General features: G+C 60.2%; 2 protein-coding genes across 6 annotated transcripts; one reads left to right on the top strand and one right to left on the bottom strand.

Moving 5' to 3' along the window:
- The first annotated feature begins 408 nt into the window (after positions 1 to 408).
- DBNL (drebrin like) lies at positions 409 to 12,778 on the top strand. Of its 5 annotated transcripts, none has more exons than XM_068550240.1 (14): positions 409 to 569; positions 4,201 to 4,256; positions 6,077 to 6,189; positions 6,798 to 6,872; positions 7,876 to 8,022; positions 8,803 to 8,880; positions 9,200 to 9,351; positions 9,467 to 9,512; positions 9,885 to 9,978; positions 10,581 to 10,676; positions 10,779 to 10,891; positions 11,143 to 11,239; positions 11,721 to 11,856; positions 12,630 to 12,778. In XM_068550240.1, exons 1-14 carry the CDS (start codon positions 487 to 489, stop codon positions 12,676 to 12,678), a joined length of 1,335 nt encoding a protein of 444 aa, XP_068406341.1. In that variant the 5' UTR covers positions 409 to 486; the 3' UTR covers positions 12,679 to 12,778. The 5 variants fall into 5 exon arrangements, with proteins under 5 accessions (XP_068406341.1, XP_068406340.1, XP_068406343.1 ...); XM_068550239.1 differs by having other exon boundaries at positions 9,464 to 9,512; XM_068550242.1 differs by having other exon boundaries at positions 11,721 to 12,778.
- An 856-nt stretch (positions 12,779 to 13,634) lies between these two features.
- On the bottom strand, positions 13,635 to 15,930 carry PGAM2 (phosphoglycerate mutase 2). Its single transcript, XM_068550244.1, has 3 exons — positions 15,517 to 15,930; positions 15,248 to 15,428; positions 13,635 to 13,819 (listed from the first exon to the last, which is right to left on the bottom strand). Exons 1-3 carry the CDS (start codon positions 15,928 to 15,930, stop codon positions 13,653 to 13,655), a joined length of 762 nt encoding a protein of 253 aa, XP_068406345.1. The 3' UTR covers positions 13,635 to 13,652.
- Between the last annotated feature and the right edge of the window lie 2,340 nt (positions 15,931 to 18,270).

The raw sequence follows: 18,270 nt of genomic DNA, 5'->3' as shown, positions 1-18,270 counted from the left end.
TTCATACATAAAATTTCTTTTGAGGGTCCACAAAAAGGATCGGGGGATCCCGTGCCTGTCATGAATCCAGGATTCTCAAGCAAGTGCTTTAACTGCAACAAGAGTTGAAGAATAAAATGCACAGGGCTCCGTGAGTATAGCGAACAGGGGGCTGGGTGGGGTCCCTCCGCCGGACCCACAAGGCGCCCCCGGGCTCGGCGGGACAGAGCACGGGGACGCGCAGAAGGCCGCGCCCTCCCTCCACCCCCTCGTCCAGCTGTATGCAGGCTGCAACCCACACGCGGGGCCCAACTCCCCAGCAGCCCTCTACACGCCTAGCCAGCACTCGGCCCGCTCACCCTGGCCCCGCCTGCACGGCTTCCGCTTCCGACCGTAGGGGCGGGGCTTCCGGCCGACGGGCGGGGCGGGGCGTGGGGCCGCCTTGGGCGGCCCGGGCCCGGAAGCGGCGGCGGTGGCGGCTGTGGCGCGGACACCGCGGGGTTGGCCATGGCTGTGAACTTGAGCCGGAACGGGCCGGCGCTGAAGGAGGCCTACGAGCAAGTGGTCAACGAGAAGTCCCCGACCGACTGGTGGGCGCCGAGGCGGCCTGGGGCGGGCCGGGAGCGGGCTGGGGCCAGGGGAGCCAGGGGGCGCGGAGCCGTGTCTGCCCCGCACCTGCGCCACACCCCGGGGGGAGCGGTCCCCACCCTGTCTCCCCTTGCCCCACCGTGCGTGGGCAGGTTAAACCCGGCGTGGGGGTCCGGTGAGTCCCCAGCCCTTCCGCTCCGCTGGCCACCGGTCTCGGCCCTGCGGGCCTCGTTGATGCATCGTGTTCCTGGCTGTGCTTGAGTGCTTCGCCAGGTTCTCCTTTCTTGCCCGGGGACTTCCCTGGACAAGGGGGCCCTCCACAGCCCTCCTTGAGAAAGCGGAAGCTGCGCCCGGCTTCTTCCAAACGCTGTGCTCAGGGATGGGACTCTGAGGGTGGTCTGGCAGCCTTGCTTTGGAGATGTCAAGCAGGAAGGTGGAGGGGTTTAAGGCCCTGGTTCCCTGTGAATATGTATTTGAGAACCTCCGTTTCTCCAAGAAGAATATACTTCATATTCCTGAGCCATGGGGAGATGAAGGAAAGGACGATGCTGGTTATGTGTTTGGAAAAAGGTCCCATCTTCCCTCCACCTCCCAGTGACATCCTTTCCTAGGCTGTCGGTGTTAGGGGCTTTATAGTACTGGAAGCCTGGATCTGAAGTCTCTGGGAGAGCCCTGGGCAGCCCACACATAGGGTCAGCTGTCTGTCCTGCAACTAGGGTTGTTTTTTGCATGGTAATTCTCTGTTACCTTACTTTTTGCTTAAATTGTGTTCACTGACCAGTTTTGAGAACTTGTACTTCCAAGAAGTATGCTGAGTACGATGGAGTAAGGTGACCAGCTTTGGGGCGGGAGCCTTTTCCCATTGCCTAGGGAGGGGCCCGCTGGGCGCGGCTGAGCTACTGTGGCTCTCTCCACTTGTCAGGTGCTACTGCTTTCGCGTGTCTGCTTTCCCTGGTGCCCAGCACAGAGCGGCTTTTGTACAGTGTACTGTTGTGACACTGAGGACATTGTTGCCTTGCCTTGCCTTCACCCCCAGGCCTTTTAGGGAAGAGCTTCAGGACACCAGCTGCCTGGGTCTGCAGAATCTCTGGGGCCACGTCGATGTGGGCAGGTCCCCATTCACTAGCTGAAAAAAATATCTAGACCCATGTCACTTCCCTGCTTAAGCTCTGCAGTGGCTTCCTGTTGCATCATAAACACAGCCGGGACTCTTTGCCATGGCCAACAGGCTCCTGACCGCCCCTCCTGTTTACCGTGCCGTGGTCACACCTGTTTACCACCACTCTAGCTTGCTTTCTTTTCCTTAAACTTGCAAAGCTGTTTTCTCCTCACAGGCCTTGTTCTTTCTGCTTCCTCTGCCTGGAGCGCCTTTCCACATCATCCTAGGGGGCTCCCCAAACTTCATTTCTCAGCTCTGATGTTGCCGTTTTGGAGAGGCCTTTCTGGACTCCTGTCTCTGTGGCTGTAGTCACATTTTCCCATCTCCCTGGCTGACTGCCTTCAGGCATGCACCAGACACCCTCACTGATTTTCTTGTCACCTTTGCTCTTCACCAGAAAGGGTGGGGTGGTCCCCATCTCTGTCCCTGATGTAGGGGTACTGAGAGCGGTGCGGAAAAAGTGGCAGAGGATATCAGAGCAAGAAGAGGTGCTCTCCGGTTTGGCGGGTCATAAAAAGTTCCTCGTGCAGAGTGGGTGCATTGGGCCAGGCCCTGGAGCCAGGTGGGATGGACAGCAGCCACAGCATCAACTCTCCGTACCGGCCCTTTCTCCTGGTTCCCCCAGGTTGTTCTTCCCCTAGGTCGTGGCGTGTTTGCTCACTTCCTGCACCCACTGCACTATCTGACAGTACGTTAGTGTTGGTGCGCGTGTGTGTGTGTTTTGTTTGTCTCCCATTAGAAAGTAAGTTCCACGGGCAGGGCCTCTTAGGGATTATTTATGGCTGCATTCCCATCGCTAGCAAGCCGCAGGTTCTCAGATTAGGTTTTTGGCAAGTGACTGAATTATAAGATGCCCAGTGCCCCATACTCCTTGTGCTATATGCCTGCACAAGCCAACGCACCATTTTTTTTTTCATGTCGGTTTGAAAGAAGGGTTGTTAGATTGAATGTGGGGTGAGCCTCTGAACCGGGAACATTCAGGAAGGTGGCTCAGGCTGGAGCCCAGGGTGGAGGGGAATGAAGTCAGAGGGGTAGGTGGCAGGCACGGAGCGTGGCCTTTGCTAGCCGCTGGATCCCTTCTTGGAAGAGCTAAGCTGAGCAGCCGTCTCTGTTTCTTGCTGCTGGTCCGGTGCCCCTGTCTTCTGCAGCCAGGGGCTTCTTGCCTCCAGGAGGAAGGCTGGTCAGGACTCTGGCCACCAGAGTCTGGATGTCTGCCACCACCCAAGTCTTCTTTTTCCCTGTTTTTCTGAGTGTTTCTCTCCTTCTGCACTCTCTCCCCTCTGCTGGGAAGCAGTGGTTCTTTCCTGGCAGTCTGTGCTCCCTCCCAGCCAGATCTCTGGACCTGGGTCTAATTTCTTCTGACTTTCTCAGGCTTAGGCAGCTCTGCCCAGTGGCATTAGCGAGGCCCTGGGGAAGCTGAGTGGAAGTTGACATGGTTCCTGTCAGACTGTTGACCCTGGAGCTTCTGTCCGGCGCGCCTCAGCAGGCCTGTGCCGTGGAGCGTGGGGAGATGATACCCCAGACCGGGTTTTGCCTTTGACTTGCTGTCCAATGGATTAGCACCCTTACCTGGTGGTCTGCCGGCACTCCCTGGAGCTCAGCCGCTGCAGGGTTCATGCCGATGTCTGGGCTTCATGTGGACTGCTCAGAAGCCACCTATTCTAGAATGTTCTCTTTGAGTGACCTTTGTTCTGGTCAAGGGACCTTCCGTGGCCCAGATTTAATACAATTTCCCATAATTTATAAGCCCAAATCTTTACCAGAGTTGTTATGAATAATTAGGCTTATAGGAGAAGGGCGGTGTGACCTAGGGTCACCTGTGGAGACCTAAGGCTCTGCTAGATATAGCACTTGCCCAGACAGGGAGCCTGTCTTGTGAGGGGCCTGACTTCATGTTGAGTCATGGCCCCTGTGGTTTCCAAGGCCCTACGCAACCGATAAAAGCCTGTGTTTGCTGGAAGAGCCTCAGGCCAGGCAGACCTGCTCCACCAACCTTTCAGCCTTCCCGGAAGACCACAGATAGACACAGGCTCATTGAAAATGCACGTATTTCTCCTTCCTGCTTCTCCTCGGGGTGCTTTGGTTTCAGGAATATGCAGGTAGCTTTTGTTTGTTCAAATTCACATACATGGTAACTAGGTGAGTATTTCACACATAAATGTGTAGAAGGTTGCCGTAAAACTTCACAGCTCAGTTTCCTTCCGAGTAGATGTATGCGCCCCGTCTCCATAGGCTTGTGCTCACGACAGGCCGCTCTGGTAAGTCGGGCCAGCTGCAGCCGAGAAGGCTCAGCTCTGGGCGGCCCAGCGGCCTACTGAGATCCTGCCTTGTAGTTCAGAGTGGGGTCTGTGTCAGCCTACAGGGTTACCGTCAGGCTGAGCTCTTTGGGGTGCAGCGTGAAGCCTTGGTGGGCACAGTGAGGGCAGATGGTGACCAGGGCACTGGCTGTAGCGCCTGTTTGTGTTTTGTTTCAGGGCCCTCTTTACCTATGAAGGCAACAGCAATGACATCCGTGTGGCTGGCACGGGGGGTGAGTATGATCAAGCGAGGAAGCAGATGGGCTCTTATGGACCGTCAGGAGGCAGAAGCCCGGGAGGGAGGGTGAGGTGCGTGGAGGGGAGAGAGTCGTGACATCCGTGCTCCGTCTCTGCTGGCGTTTCGGCCGTCACAGCGGGAGGCAGGGCACTCAGGGTGCATCGGTGTCCCCTGCATGTGGCGTGACTGCAGTGACACCTCCCCTGGCTAAGGGTGGGCCTACCCCACATCAGTTTCAATGTTGAGGAATTCCCCGGTCCCCTGATCGGGCTGACTGCAGCCAGCTAGGCAGGACAGAGGCTTCCGCTGAGCAGTGTGGGCCCCCAGCATTCACAGCTCCTCCTGGCCAGCTTTGAGTTTCAGACGTTTCTAAGTGAAAATACCTTCTCCTTGGCTTTCTCTGCCTGGTGGTGCAAGGCAGCACTGCTCTCTGTCTGTGTTGTAGTTGGGAAGACCTGCCCTCTCCAGCTTGCAGGCAGCCCAAGGCCTGGCCTGGGCTGCAGCTGGGAGGGTGACAGTCCCACAGAGCTGGGTGCTGGTGGTGGAGGAGGAGGTGCAGACACATCCTTCCCTCTGTCCTCTTCCTGGTGGGCTGAGTCTCTGCAGGGCACACCCTCCCCCAGGAGAGGTCACATCAGTGCACATGGTCCGCTGGGACAGGGTGACCTGGAAAAGTGCTCCTCAAATACGGGGTGAAACTGCAGGCCCCCCACCTGATACCCCTGACTCCTCGTTCTCAAGGCCAGCTCACCTGACCTGAGCGACACGGCTTCACTGTTCAGTGCATGTTCACTAGCGTGTTCTCTGCTTGCCCCATGAATGGTTCTGGTGACTTGTTGGTAGAAAACGTCTCCCTCTTTGGAGTGCCTCTCCTTGGTGGTCCTCTTTCTAGAAGGACTGCCACTGACGGTGGTCTCAGGTGCAGTGTGATGCCGTAGGGGACTGAGAATTGCAGAGTTCAGCTGAGTTTCATACCACCATCCTCAGTGATATTCACAGGCTCTGCTGTAAGAGCCCAGAGCAGGGCCTCAGGACTGCCCCAGGTTCCGTGGAGCCCTGTAGCTAAAATACCTGATCCAGGTCCTTCTCACAGTCTGAGGGGGTTTGGGATACCTGATGAGAACCCAAAACTCTAGTACATGCTGGGGCTCACAGCCTGAGTGTCAGGGGAGAACGGCATTCCTGGGCCCCATCACTCCCTTATCCCTACTCAGAGAGTCTCAGAGCTGAGGCCCTATATGGCGGGAAGTTAACTTCTGCTTGGGACCCTCTGGGTGGCCCTGGAGTCTGAGCAGACGTGGGTAAGGGCAGGGTGACTCACGTCAGGCCGTTTTTCCAGGGCGGTTTGTGGAGTCCAGGCAATGGTAAAATTGTTGCAGAGCCCCTCCATTTGGAGGTCTGGTGCCTGCCTGGTTTGTAGCATAAATGACATTTTTACTTCCAGAATTACCTGTGGGTTTACAGGAGTGGTTTTTAGACTAGTGTGGCTTAAAAAATCACCTGAGGTGCCTTTCCTTCCTTCCTTCCTCCCTCCCTCCCTCCCTCCCTCTCTTCCTTCGTCTTCATTGCTTCTTAGGGGCTTTCTCTCGTTGTGGTGAGCGGGGCTGAGGTGCTTTTCACAAATGCAGATCCTGGGTTCCATCCAGTTCTCATAAGTCAGCTTAGTGCGGGTAGGCCTAGGAATCTGATTCCGATGCAGATGGGGCTGAGAACCCTGGTTTAGTGGCAGCTGGGGTTTCCTTTCCTGATGGACTAGGTGCCAGGGTGGGCGTGGGGTGCCTGGCCTGCCCCTGACTCTCCTTGTGACTGCTGCAGAGGGGGGCCTGGAGGAAATGGTGGAGGAGCTCAACAGTGGGAAGGTGATGTACGCCTTCTGCAGAGTGAAGGACCCCAACTCCGGCCTGCCCAAGTTTGTCCTCATCAACTGGGTATGTGGAACTTGAGGGCTTCCGAGTTCTCATCTAGGTGTGACCCGGAAAAACTCCCTTTTCTTCTTTCGTGCTTTGCCTTTTGTGCCTGGAACAGAAGAGGACTTGACTTTAGAACAGCTTGAATCTGGTGAATGAACAGAATAGTGGATTAGTTCAGTGTGGCCCAAAGAATACCTGGGGCCTTGCTAGTGCAGAATTCACTGTTCCACCCCAGAACTGCTCCTGTGCAATGGAGTACATACAGCCACAGGACACTCACGTTCTTGTCCCCTTCAGGTAGTCACCCTGAGGGAGCAGAGTGCCTGGATAAGGGCTGGGAGGGCGCTGGGAGTGTAGGACGGGGGCTCTCATGAAGTGGAGCCCCCGGGTGGGGACTAGGGAGTTCTAAGGCAGCGCCCCACAGTGGACGCTGGCGACCGTCCTGCTCCAAGAGCCTCCCCGACTCGGGGGTGTGGGGGCTCACCGTGTCCTCTGCTTTGGGGTTGTGGTTTGCTCCTTCCCGGGACACAGGGAAACTGCCGAGTCCCTGGAGTGGGCAGTGGCTTTGCGGGGAGTCCTGGGTCACACCGAGGAATTGGCGGGTCATGCTGCGTGTTGTGTTGCAGACCGGCGAGGGCGTGAATGACGTGCGGAAGGGAGCGTGCGCCAACCACGTCAGCACCATGGCCAGCTTCCTGAAGGTGAGGGCTGCTCCGTGCAGGGCCTCGCAGAGTTCACCAGGTCCCGAGGTTCCAGGGTGTGAGTGAGCGGGCATCACAGCCAGAGGTGGAAGTGTGCCTCACGTCCCGATGCTGTGTCTGGACTTCAGGGCGTAGCCAGAGGCTGCTCTCCTCTTGCCCAGGAGGTAGCCAGGGCCACCTGCAAGCTGGCTTCAGCGGGAAGGAAGGGCGAAGGACCTTGAGGAGGCCCTGCTGGAGCTGGTCTTGGGGTGGGGCTAGGCCTTGGGTTGCATTTGTTTTATGAGCACAGACTTCTAGCAGTACTGGCAGGACTTGGAGGAGAAGGCGGGTTGCTTCTGCTCACAGCCTCAGCGTGCACGTTCCCTTTAAGGCATTCTTTTCTAGTCCATTTGTGCACGTGTTTATTTCAGTCATCATGTAATGGAACCTTGTTTAATTTCAAAAGCATTTGTATCAAAAAGCATTTGTTGTTCACTTGTCAGCTAACTCTTTGCATTTCTTTGGTTACTGGCAAGGAGGCTCAGGACTTTGATTTCTGGTTCTGCCCACACTTCTTCAGATGCACCTCAGTTTCTCCATCTAGGAGCCGAAAGAGAAGGTCCCGAGCTTATTGGTATTTAGTAACAGCAAGGTCATAGTTCTCACTTCTCAAGAAGAAATCAGTAACTTGCTTTCTGTAGAAAATGTGCTTGTTTCCAGGTGACTTTTAAGGTTGGATTTCATTCAGTAGAAAGAAGCCCTTTAATGCCTGGGCTGTCTTGTAGCACCACAGAACAGGCCACACCGTGGAGGGCAGGGGCCTCGCACGCAGGCTGGGACAAGAACGATGGCTTTCCCTCAGCTGGCTTTCCAGAGGCCTTGGGGAGAGCGTGCCTTGGTTCCTGGCAGGGTCTCCTGACCCTGAGCGCGGTGCAGCCGCTGTGCCGTGCGGACCGAGGTGTGCGGCCTGTCCTCTCCTGGGGTTGCGGTGCTTTTTGTTCATGAAGTGCCGCTCCTGCTGCAGGGGGCCCACGTGACCATCAACGCCAGGGCCGAGGAGGACGTGGAGCCCGAGTGCATCATGCAGAAGGTGGCCAGGGCCTCAGGGGCCAACTACACCTTCCACAGAGAGGGCAGCCGCTTCCAGGACACGGGCCCCCAGGCCCCAGTGGTGAGTGCTCTGTGGGCCTGAGGTGGCCGGGCAGGAGCGTGCAGTTCTAGCTGCCGGACCGATCAGACCCGCCCTCAGCGCTTTCTCCCTCGGGGGCTGGGCTCCCCCTGCCTGGCTTCCGGTCCTGGAGCCGGACTGAGGTGCAGACGGTGACCCCGAGCCTGACAGGAGCAAGGGCTGCCTCCTGGTGAGGCGGGTGCTGGTGGGCATGAGGCATGGCCTTTGACCCTGCCTGGTAGTTCCAGAGCCTCTTATGTGTGGTCAGAGGTTCTCTGCAGGGGAATTCCGTCCACCCTCCAGGCCATGGCCCCAGAGTGTCCTGTGCCGCCCTGGACGGTGGTTGCTTTGGAGAAACTTCTGGTGGTGGACAGGGCAGGCCCCTCTGAGTTGTGGGCACACGGACGCCTGTGGGCCTGTGGTCTGGTGCGGGATGGGAGCTGGGGTTCTTGGAGACCCTGGGGGTGCTGCCATGGCAGTCAGCTGTCTGAGGGGCCCCTGTCCAGAGGCCTGCCTCAGAACTGCCCCGCCTCCAGGACTCTCAGGCAGGCCAAGGGGCCTTTCCTGCCTTGGCTTCCATCTGCAGGGGCCTGGTGCAGTGTTGTCCGGGGCTGAGCTTCCCCACTTGCAGTTTCCAGGGCCTTTCACGCCCTCTAGGTATCAGTCTCCTCAAGGGTCACTGGGCCAGGCACCACTCCCTCTGCCAGGTGCCGTCCTAACAGTTCTTACCTGCGTTCTGTGCGCCTGTCAATGACCCTGTAGTGACTTCTCCGTCCCCCTCAGGGCTCTGTGTACCAGAAGACCAACGCTGTGTCTGAGATCAAAAGAGTTGGCAAAGACAGCTTCTGGGCCAAAGCAGAGGTAAGTGTCGCCCAGGGCATGAGGATGAGAGCTGGCATTTGGTCTGGTCCTGTGTGCACCAGCCAGGAAATGGTTTACTTGCTGTGTCTCAGTTTTTCTTACAATAAGCTCATAGAACAGATGTCCCTGGTAGCACCCACGTGCAGATGGTTGAACTGAGGGTTAGAGGCGTTAGGGAACAAGGCCAGTGAGTGCTGCTGTAGAGCCCACGCTTGACCACGGCCCCTGCAGGCTGCCTGCGTAGGCGGGGGGGGGGGGGGTGAGAGGGCGGGTCCACGCGGCCGGCAGCGCAGACGCTCGCCCGCGGCTCTCCCTGCAGAAGGAGGAGGAGAACCGCAGGCTGGAGGAGAAGCGGCGGGCGGAGGAGGAGCGCCAGCGGCTGGAGCGGGAGCGCCGAGAGCGGGAGCTGCGCGAGGCCGCGCTCCGGGAGCAGCGCTATCAGGGGCAGGGCGGCGAGGCCGGGCCCCAGAGGTGAGGCGGGGCTGCCCTGGGACCTTCTTTCCTCCTCCCTAGGAGCGTCCCCCAGGGGCCGGTGAAGGGGGGGCCGAGGCCGGGCCGTAGCTCTTCCCTCTGCCCCTCCCAGCAGGAAGTGGGAGCCGCGTGAAGCGCTTTCAAGGAACAGAGAGGAGCAGGTGAGCCTTGGACGCCCCCACCTTGAGGGGCCAAGGGGACGCACGCGGGTCCCCGGGGCGGGGCGTGTGGGTCCCTCCAGATGCGCACACCCCGCCCAGCAGACCTGGGGGAGGGGCTTACTGGGAGGGGCCTGCAGCCTGCTGGGGCAGATTAGAACGTGGGACACGTGGTGTGTCAGGGCCGTCAGTGGAGAGGAGAGCCACGGGCAGAAGCTCAGCCCGGCACGGACCTCCGCCTGGTCCTGGCAGAGGCCTGTGAGCCCCTCAGCTTTGGTGTTTTGCTTCCTGACCCCCTGCACAGCTGCAGGGAGCCGGGCAGGCCGATGGCTCCCGGATCCTCATTCACTGCCGGCTCCGTGCGCGCTCCTTCAGGAGCCTGTCTGTCCACAGCCAGCACACCCACGGGAGATTTTCAAGCAGAAGGAGAGGGCCGTGTCCACCACATCCATCTCCAGCCCCCAGCCAGGTGAGACTTCCCTCTGCGCCCAGCTGTGAGGCAGGGGAAGGCTGAAGGGGAGCCTGGGGTCCCAGGGCAGGGCCCCCTGACTTAGAGACAGACGTATCAGAAGGTGAAAGGGATGAGTAAGGAGAGCCCGTGCTCATGAGGGTCGCTTCTGGCACGGGAGCCGGGGACCCAGGTGTCCCCTTCCTGCTCTTGACCTGGTGGGACAGGAGGGGCCGGCCGTGTGTGGCTCTAGAGTGGACACCCTCCAGCCCCGGCCCTGTAAGCCCCCCGACGTTGGGCTGTTGGCTGGGTCTCAGGGACCTGCATCAGTCACCTCTCTGGCCCCCAAAGGCTATATCGGACTGCACTGCTGGTCCGCTCCCCAGCACTGCACACGGCCCCCAAGGGGCTGCTTGGAGTGTACGATGTGTGTGTGTGACGTGTGTACAGCGGGTGGTGTTCCTGCAGCTGCTGCATGTCTCCGTTCGCTCCCTGTGTGAAAGCCGCCGTCCCAGAACAGGTCCACCCTCCGGGCAGTGCAAGGCACGGAAGGGGCAGAGAGGGCTTGGTTCTTCCCCCTTTCCAGCAGTGTGATGTCTTCAGTGTTTACCGTTGGTTTGCAGGCAAGCTGAGGAGCCCCTTCCTGCAGAAGCAGCTCACCCAGCCGGAGACCCCCCTCAGCAGAGAGTCAGCTCACGCCACCTCAAGGCCCGGGGCAGGCAAGGCTCTCGGCTGCCCTGTGGGGGGTTGGGGGTGGGAGGGAGACATGGCATGTCCTCTCCCCTCCCCTGGCTCAGAGTGGGCCGTGTCCTCCCGTGCAGATCTCCGCGAGGAGCCGGCGCCCAGCGCCCCTGCGTGCTCGGTGCCGGTGGAAGAGGAGGCCGTGTACGAGGAGCCCCCAGAGCAGGAGACCCTCTACGAGGAGCCGCCAGTGGTGGGTTCTCTGCAGCAGGGCAGATGTGTGAAGGGCCCGCGTGCCCAGAAACGCGCTCCTTGGCCGTGCCCATCACGGGATGCCTGACTTTTCCGTGGCGCACTACCTGTGAATTACCTTGTTTAATTTTGGAGCATCCCGTGCCCCGTGTGCCCTCCCCCCAAGTCTGCCGTGAGCCCTGGTCACGGGCAGGGTTGAATCTGGGTAACCACGATCCCAGACTTCTCTTCTTCTTTCCCATCCGTGGGCAGGTGCAGCAGCAAGACACCAGCCCTGAGCGCATTGACCACTACCCGGGGCTGAGTGGGAAAGGGCTCTGTGCCCGGGCCCTGTATGACTACCAGGCAGGTAACGTGCTGCAGCTCTGCCACCTCAAACCACGGGGCCCAAGATCAGGAGGCAGGATTTGCGGACTCCCTCAAGGGGATAGCCCCGGGGCGTGTCGGAAGTGAAGACAGGAGGGTGAGGAGGGAGAGGGGGTGGGTGCCCTGCACAGCTCAGGCCTCCCCACGTGCTCCGGGCAGCTACTTGCTGTCCACTGGTGTGAATCCCAGTTGCCCGCCTTGTTCTAGTGCCACCAAGTGTGACCAGAGAAGAGGGGCCAGGCCTGGATGCCGGTGCCCGTGCTGACCCTGGGTAGAGGCCTCGGGGAGCAGGCTGATGTGTGGAAGTGCTGTACTCCAGCCTTTCGCTGGGACACTGAGCGCAGGGCCAGACCCTGTAGGAAGGTGTGTACTGGGGGAATGGCCACAGGAGTGGCATCAGGACAGGCTGAGGGCTGGCTGTCCCAGAGCCCTCAGCGCCGCATCTGGGCTCCCCTTCTTTGCAGCCGACGAGACCGAGATCTCCTTTGACCCCGAGAACCTCATCACGGGCATTGAGGTGATTGACGAAGGCTGGTGGCGTGGCTATGGGCCAGACGGCCACTTTGGCATGTTTCCCGCCAACTACGTGGAGCTCATTGAGTAAGGACCCCTGACTGCTGGCCGAAGCCGAGGGCTGTCCTTCCCTTCCCCACCCAGACGTGATTTCCTTGTTGCTGGAAGAGGTGGCGTGAGGGTTGTGTACGGCACCTTTCTAGGAATGGGATCCCCTGATGAGGGCAGGCCCTCGGGCTCCCTCTGGCTTGGGTGGCTCGGCCTCTGTTGCCCCAAATGCAGCAATAACCTGGTGATCTCCAAACGCGCTTCCAACAGCTTCCCAAGTCCTCCCAACCAGCCTGGTCCTTGACCCCCAACAGAAGACATTGAGCCAAGCCCTGCCCAGGGCCAGCCTCTCAGTGACCTCTTCCCAAGGAGTATGGCACTGCCAGTCTGCGGGGGTGGGTCTGAGCAGGGGCATCTAGAGGTCTCCTTCTGCACTTGCCTTTTTTTCCTTTTCCTCTTGGCTTTAAGGGATGGCGTCTATAGCTATCAGTGACCCTTGGGAACGGTGAACTTAGAGTTTATGACCAAAGTCAGAGTGGGTCATCACAGTTTTGGTAGCAGTCTTTCTGGAACCTGCTCTGTGCTCCCCATTTCTCTGTCCCTCTTCCTGGGCTCTGGGCAGTGGAGATAGGGACAACCAAGCCCCCATCTAAGTATGTGAAGGAAGAGGTGAAAACATCAACAGACACTGCGTGTCCTTCCACGTGGCTCACTCTTGTCTGCTGGCCCCGGTGTGCACCTCAGTTGATAACGGTTTAGAGAAAGTAACCATGGTGGCCTGTTCCTACTGTCTTTCCTTCTTTCTGCCCCAGCCCACCCGTGTCTGCTTCTGGAGTAAGAATTGCCCCACGCCGGCCCTAGCTCCGAGCCCTCCTGTTGTAGCCCTCACGTGTGCACCCTCAGACCCCTGACCAACCCTTAGCCATCTGGAAGAGGCATAAAGGTCAACGTGTGACTGCAAGTCAGCCGCCTGCGTTTCAGTTCCGTGGGAGGGGCCGAGGGCCACGCTGATCCCTGCCATGGGGAGCCTCCGCCCACGCAGGACAGCCAGCGTGCACACGCGGCTGGAGTGAGGCACCTGCACCCGCTGAGCGTGCGGGGAGTTAAGCTCTCGTGCTTTGGGAGGCGCCAGGTGGAAGCAGCTGGGGGCAAAGGATGCGCTGCGGAGGCCGTCGGCCCAGGTGGTGGCCAGCCCCGGCGCCCTCTCCCCACCTGGCTGCAGATGGCGTTTCCTGCCTTCTCAGGCTGAGCTGCAGGCGGGCCTCACCATGTCCTGATTTCTGAGGACAGCCTCCAGGGCCCACCCCAGCTGTCAAAGCCCCATGAATCAGGCATTGCCACCTGTGGGCTTGTCTGCCCCTGGACAAGGGGACACCCGTGGGGCAGGGCTCAGGGTACCACCTTGCCCTTCCCACCCTGGGGCTGCCAGGACAGTAGAGGACAACTAGTGTGAAGGAAGTGGTGTGTTGGCCACAGTCCTCGCTCGCCATGGGGAGGGCTGGGTCACTTGGACTCTCCCTAAGTGACCCTGGGCACTCGGATTTAGAGCAGGGTTACCAAGTGGCTCTTCCGCTCCGCGGGTCATCGTAGGGGCTTGCCAGGAGCCACCCGATAGCCGGGGATAGGGAGGCTCTTGGCCTCCGTGTTCCCGGGGTCCCCGCACCCAGCGGGGGAGGCTTGGGCAGGCAGCGGGGGCCCGGGGCGGTGTGTGTGGAATCCCGGGCTCCAGGCCCGCGGCGGAACCAGCCCTGAGTGAGCGCTGCGGGGGCGGCGGCCTGGGGCCACACTGGCCTGAGGCAGTGAGAGGACGTGCCTTTATTGCCAGAGCCCACCCTTCACTTGGCCTTGCCCTGGGCAGCCACAGCTTCCATGGCCTTGCGCACGGTCTCCTCGTCACCCAGGAAGCGCATGGGCTTGGTGGGCTTCAGCGCCTGGTCCAGCTCGTACACGATGGGGATCCCCGTGGGCAGGTTCAGCTCCATGATGGCCTGGTCCGACATCCCTGGGCCGGAGGAACAGGGTCCTCAGCCCTCCCAGCCTGCCTGCCAGCCAGCCACCTGCTTGCTCGCGTCTAGCAGGCTGCGTGACCTTTACGGGCCACAGAGCTGTCTGCCAGGAGGCCGCCCTCCCACCCGACAGCACGGCCGCAGAAGTGTGCCTCGAGAAGGTCAAGGCAGCACCAAGACAGCAGCCGACAGAAATAGCTGTGGTGAGCCGAGGACCTCGCTCCGGCCCGAGCTGTCCTCATCTGGGGTGACGCCATCGGCGCCCCTGGCCCAGCGTGAACTCTGCTCAGACTGGTGGGTGTTTGGGGTCAGGAAAGACCTTAACCACTTGGCTTCTAGGGAGTTCTAGTTTCTGGACATCCTAAGCAGAGGAGCAGCGGTGCCCCTGAGAAAGGGGGTGGGATAGGGACAGCGAGAAGCGTTGCCCGTGGCCGGGGTGGACGGGGGGCCCTGCCAGGTGAGAAGAGATCTCTGTGGAAACCTGACCCAGCCCTGCTGGCCTCCCACAGACCTGGCCTGGAATAGCAGCTCGACCTTTGGTATTCCTGTCACCCCGCCCACCCCGCTGGTGCAGGGAGGCCTTAAGGGAACATGGTCTGGGCAGTGGCAGACCCCACTCACGTTTGCCTCGGTGCCTTCGTTTCTCCTAGGCCAGGCTGCAGGGAGCCCCCAGAAGGGAGGGCAGGTGCTCTTTCCATCTGCTAGGCTCAGCGCTAGCCGTGAGGCATCTGTGTGGACTCAGCCTCAGAATGGCGGACGGGGGCTTCCATGGAGGAAGCCTGTCATGCTGGGAGGGGTTGCTCCCCTTTTAGTGGAAGCCGAGCTAGCAATCTAAGGTCTCTGGCGTTCTCCGCACCCTGCACCCTTCTTTTGACTAGTCTTTGCCCCGAGTGGGTGTGAGCTGGGGTGCGGGCAGGGCGCCACCCTCAGTCCCTTATCCAGCAGCTGCCAGTGAAGTGACTTGACCAGGGTCACTCAGCAAGCTGGGATTTAGAGCCAGATGGCCCTACCTCTTCAGGGGTGGGTGTCCTTAGGCAAGAGGCCACCCCCGGGCCTTCCCTCCTCCCACCCGAGGCTTGTGTTTGGGAAGCCAGGCCAGCTGTGGACCCCTGTGCAGGACCTGGGCCCTGGGTCAGTGGCTGCACACATTTTCACCCAGAATCTTCAGAAGGAGAGTCACGTTACACAGTGTCCCAGGACACACGGCAATGGAGATTTCTTTTTTACAGAGCTGGTTTTTTAAGTGGTTTCTCACGCCTCCCAGTCCAGTTCACAGTGTGGAAGCCCTGCCCTGCCTGGGTGCCTCAGCGAGGCAGCCGGCACTTTTACGAAACGAGCAGCTGGGGGCTCGCTGGCTCAGGGGAACGTGTCACCCCCCCCCCCACCTCTGCCCATACCCTGTGTGAGGACGGGACGGGCCTCACCTTCCAGGTGCTTCACGATGCCCCGCAGGCTGTTCCCGTGGGCTGCGATGAGCACCCTCTTGCCGGCCTTGATCTGGGGGGCGATCTCATCATTCCAGAAGGGCAGGGCCCGGGCGATGGTGTCCTTGAGGCTCTCTCGCGTGGGCAGCTCCCCCGGCTTCAGGCCTGCGTAGCGACGCTCCTGGGGGCGTCCATGCTGCTGTTCACTCCCCAGCCTGGGCCCCCGTCCCCAGACCCCCCCCCGACCCCCCTGACCCCCAGCCGCTCACCTTGCTGATGCAGTTGTAGTAGGGGTGCTTCTCATCCATGGGGGGCGGAGGGATGTCAAAGGAGCGCCTCCAGATCTTCACCTGCTCCTCCCCATGCTTGGCGGCCGTCTCCGCCTTGTTGAGGCCAGTGAGACCCCCGTAGTGCCGCTCGTTGAGGCGCCAGGTGCGCACCACGGGCAGCCACATCTGGTCCGTCGTGTCCAGGATGGTCCAGAGGGTGTGGATGGCCCTCTTCAGCACCGACGTGTAGCAGATGTCAAATTCCATCTTCGCGTCCTTGATGGCGTGGGCCCCCCTCTTGGCCTCCTCAGCCCCCTTCTCGCTCAGCTCCGCGTCGAACCAGCCGCAGAAGCGGTTCTCCTGGTTCCAGGTGCTCTCGCCGTGCCGAACCATCACGAGGGGGTGGGTGGGCATGGTGGCGGCGGAGGGCACTCGTGGGCTCCAGGCAGGGACAGGTGACCCCCGGGCGCCCCCAGCTTTATAACGGTCTGGCCCCAGCCCCCGCCCCAGCCAACTGCCAGTCAGCGTTCCAGGGCTGACGGGCAGCAGCAGGTGGCCGGCAGCAGAGCCGGGTGGAAGGCAGGCCGAGAGCCGCACTGGAGAAATGGCCCCGTCAGCCACCAGTCCCCACGTGCCCAGAGCCCGGGCTGGGCGGGGCTGCCAAGCAGGGCCGGGCAGAAGGGCAGAAGTCCGGGCCTCCAGCAAGCCTGAGAAGGGGGTTAGCGGGAACAGAAGAGCCGGCCGGGGAAAGACTCCCCCTGAGGTTGGGCGCCCGCCGCCCCGTCAGCCTGCTGCCAGCTCTCGGGGGCTGCCGCTGTCAGGCAGGGGCACGGGAAAGTCCTGAGTGCTTTCTGCGAGTCACTCAGCGCAACCGGGGACAAGCCTGCGTCTCGGGAAGTACGCTAGCCTGGTGTCAAAGGGAGCCAAGGGTCATGAGTATGCACGTGTGTCCACCCACCCACATGTGCGTGCCTAGGTGCACGTGCATGTGCTGCTCACGTCCTACTGCACGTACGCGTCCGTGTGCCTTGCGCGCACGTCTGTGTTGCATGTGTGCACACCGTGCATACGTGTGAGCTGCCAGCAGGTTCCCCCTGGGGCGCTGTTCTGCTCCCCCATGAATGGGGTCTGTATATTGGCAGGGGACCTTCCCCGGGACTCCTGACCCCCCTCCGCAGGTCCCTCTGCCCTGGCAGGCTCTGCGCCCCAGCCTTGCCCACAGGATGAGCCCTGTGGAGGCCTCTGGCTGACAGCCAGGCTGGGGGCGGGGGGGGGGGGGTGGGTGCTGTGCCGTCATCTCCACACAGGGGAGGAGGAAAGGTTGCTGTGGGCAGAGCGGGGGAGCTGGTGAGGACCGTAGCCCTGGGGAGAGGTCTGGCCTTGTGGGAGGTGGCAGCAGTGTAGAGCAAGGGCTGAGCTGGGCAGGGCTGGGTTTCCAGGACAGCCAGGGGGGGGGTAGCTGGGGGCCTGGCTGCTTGGGCCAGAGAGGAACAGAAGGTTTTCCGCTTTCGCATCCCTTTGTCAAGTTCTTATCCACATGTGCCACACTCTCCCACCCTAGTTACCTTCACCCAAGCCAGGCTCATTCCTCCCAGCTGAAACCACCTTTGAAAAGAAAAAGAAAAATCCAGGATTCATGTCCCCAAGGAGCCTCAGAATCAGAGGTACTGGTTATTAGGTCTGTGCCCAGCTTATCAGGAGCGCCCAGAGGTAGGCCGAGGTTGGGACTAGGGGGCAGTGTAGAGTTGGGTGCAGGTCCGGGACTTCTGCATTCAGGTTTTGGGGGACAAGGGCTACTGCGATCTGGGCTGTGAAGAAACGAAGCAGAGCGGCGGGGTCAAGATGCCAAGTTGCAGCTGCACCAGCAAAGAACCAATCCTCATGGAACAGCAAACAAGTGTGTGGTAGAGAGGCATAGAGGGGCCGGGCCTTGTGTCCTGACGAATGGGAATCACTGGAGAGTCTGAAGCATGGTTATATTGGAAAGTCACTTGCCGCTGTGGAGGCAGGATTGGAGGCCAAAGGCCCTGGTAGAGGTGGTGGCTTTGGGTTAGGTGAGAATAAGGCTGCTTGGCCTGGGTGCAGGTGGCGTGGTGAGGAGCTGCTAGACTGGGGGGCCACTGGGGCCTTACTGCCAGCCAAGGGGCGGGACGGGACATGCCTTCCTGCCTGCCTGATGGATGTTGAGAAAGCCGGGGACCTCAGAGGAGAGTTGAAGCCTGAGAAGACCAGACACAGCTTCTAAGCCTTGGCTCGCTCCAGCCTGACTCTTACTCATTCAAAAAGTATTTGCTGGGCATGTCTGGTGTGCCAGCGCTGTTCAAGCACTGGGCAAGCGAGGCCCTGCTCATGGGGGTCTCCATCCCAGTGATGGGAGATGGACATCATGTGATGTGTGGCATGGTAGGCAGTGGTGAGGTCCATGGAGAAGCAAGCAAGGGGGCAGGAGGGCTGCTGTTTCAACAGGACTGTCCTGGGAGGGAGGAGTGAGCCCCCTCCACTGGTCCCTCCCCGTGACCACAGCTATAAATCCTGGACAAAGGCAGAAAGCAGATCTCAGAGAACTGGAAAGTAAGTAGCAGGCAGATGAAGCGGATCAGATTCAGAGTTCCATGGTGAGTTTTCCATTTTTTTCTCCCAGGGTTGCCCAGCTTGAAACCTAGAAGTGCCCCCAATGTGGACAGAAAGGGCTCCAGAGAATCCCTCTGGTCCAAGGAACAGAAACAAAGTTCCTACAGGCCCCTTCCCTTTTTT

The sequence above is a fragment of the Eschrichtius robustus genome, chromosome 8 (genome assembly GCF_028021215.1).
Source record: "Eschrichtius robustus isolate mEscRob2 chromosome 8, mEscRob2.pri, whole genome shotgun sequence".
NCBI classification, from domain to species: Eukaryota; Metazoa; Chordata; class Mammalia; order Artiodactyla; family Eschrichtiidae; genus Eschrichtius; species Eschrichtius robustus.
This window is presented reverse-complemented; position numbering and strand designations above follow the sequence as displayed.

Bases quoted from the DNA above. Each gene is read 5' to 3' on its own strand.
- DBNL (XM_068550239.1), top strand. From the start codon at position 487: ATGGCTGTGAACTTGAGCCGGAACGGGCCGGCGCTGAAGGAGGCCTAC. The intron at 9,513-9,884 runs GTGAGCCTTGGA...GCGCTCCTTCAG, and splicing joins CAAGGAACAGAGAGGAGCAG to GAGCCTGTCTGTCCACAGCC. The intron at 10,892-11,142 runs GTGGGTTCTCTG...ATCCGTGGGCAG, and splicing joins TCTACGAGGAGCCGCCAGTG to GTGCAGCAGCAAGACACCAG.
- PGAM2 (XM_068550244.1), bottom strand. From the start codon at position 15,930: ATGCCCACCCACCCCCTCGTGATGGTTCGGCACGGCGAGAGCACCTGG. The intron at 15,429-15,516 runs GTGAGCGGCTGG...GGACGCCCCCAG, and splicing joins ACTACAACTGCATCAGCAAG to GAGCGTCGCTACGCAGGCCT. The intron at 13,820-15,247 runs GTGAGGCCCGTC...CCTCCGGCCCAG, and splicing joins CATCGTGAAGCACCTGGAAG to GGATGTCGGACCAGGCCATC.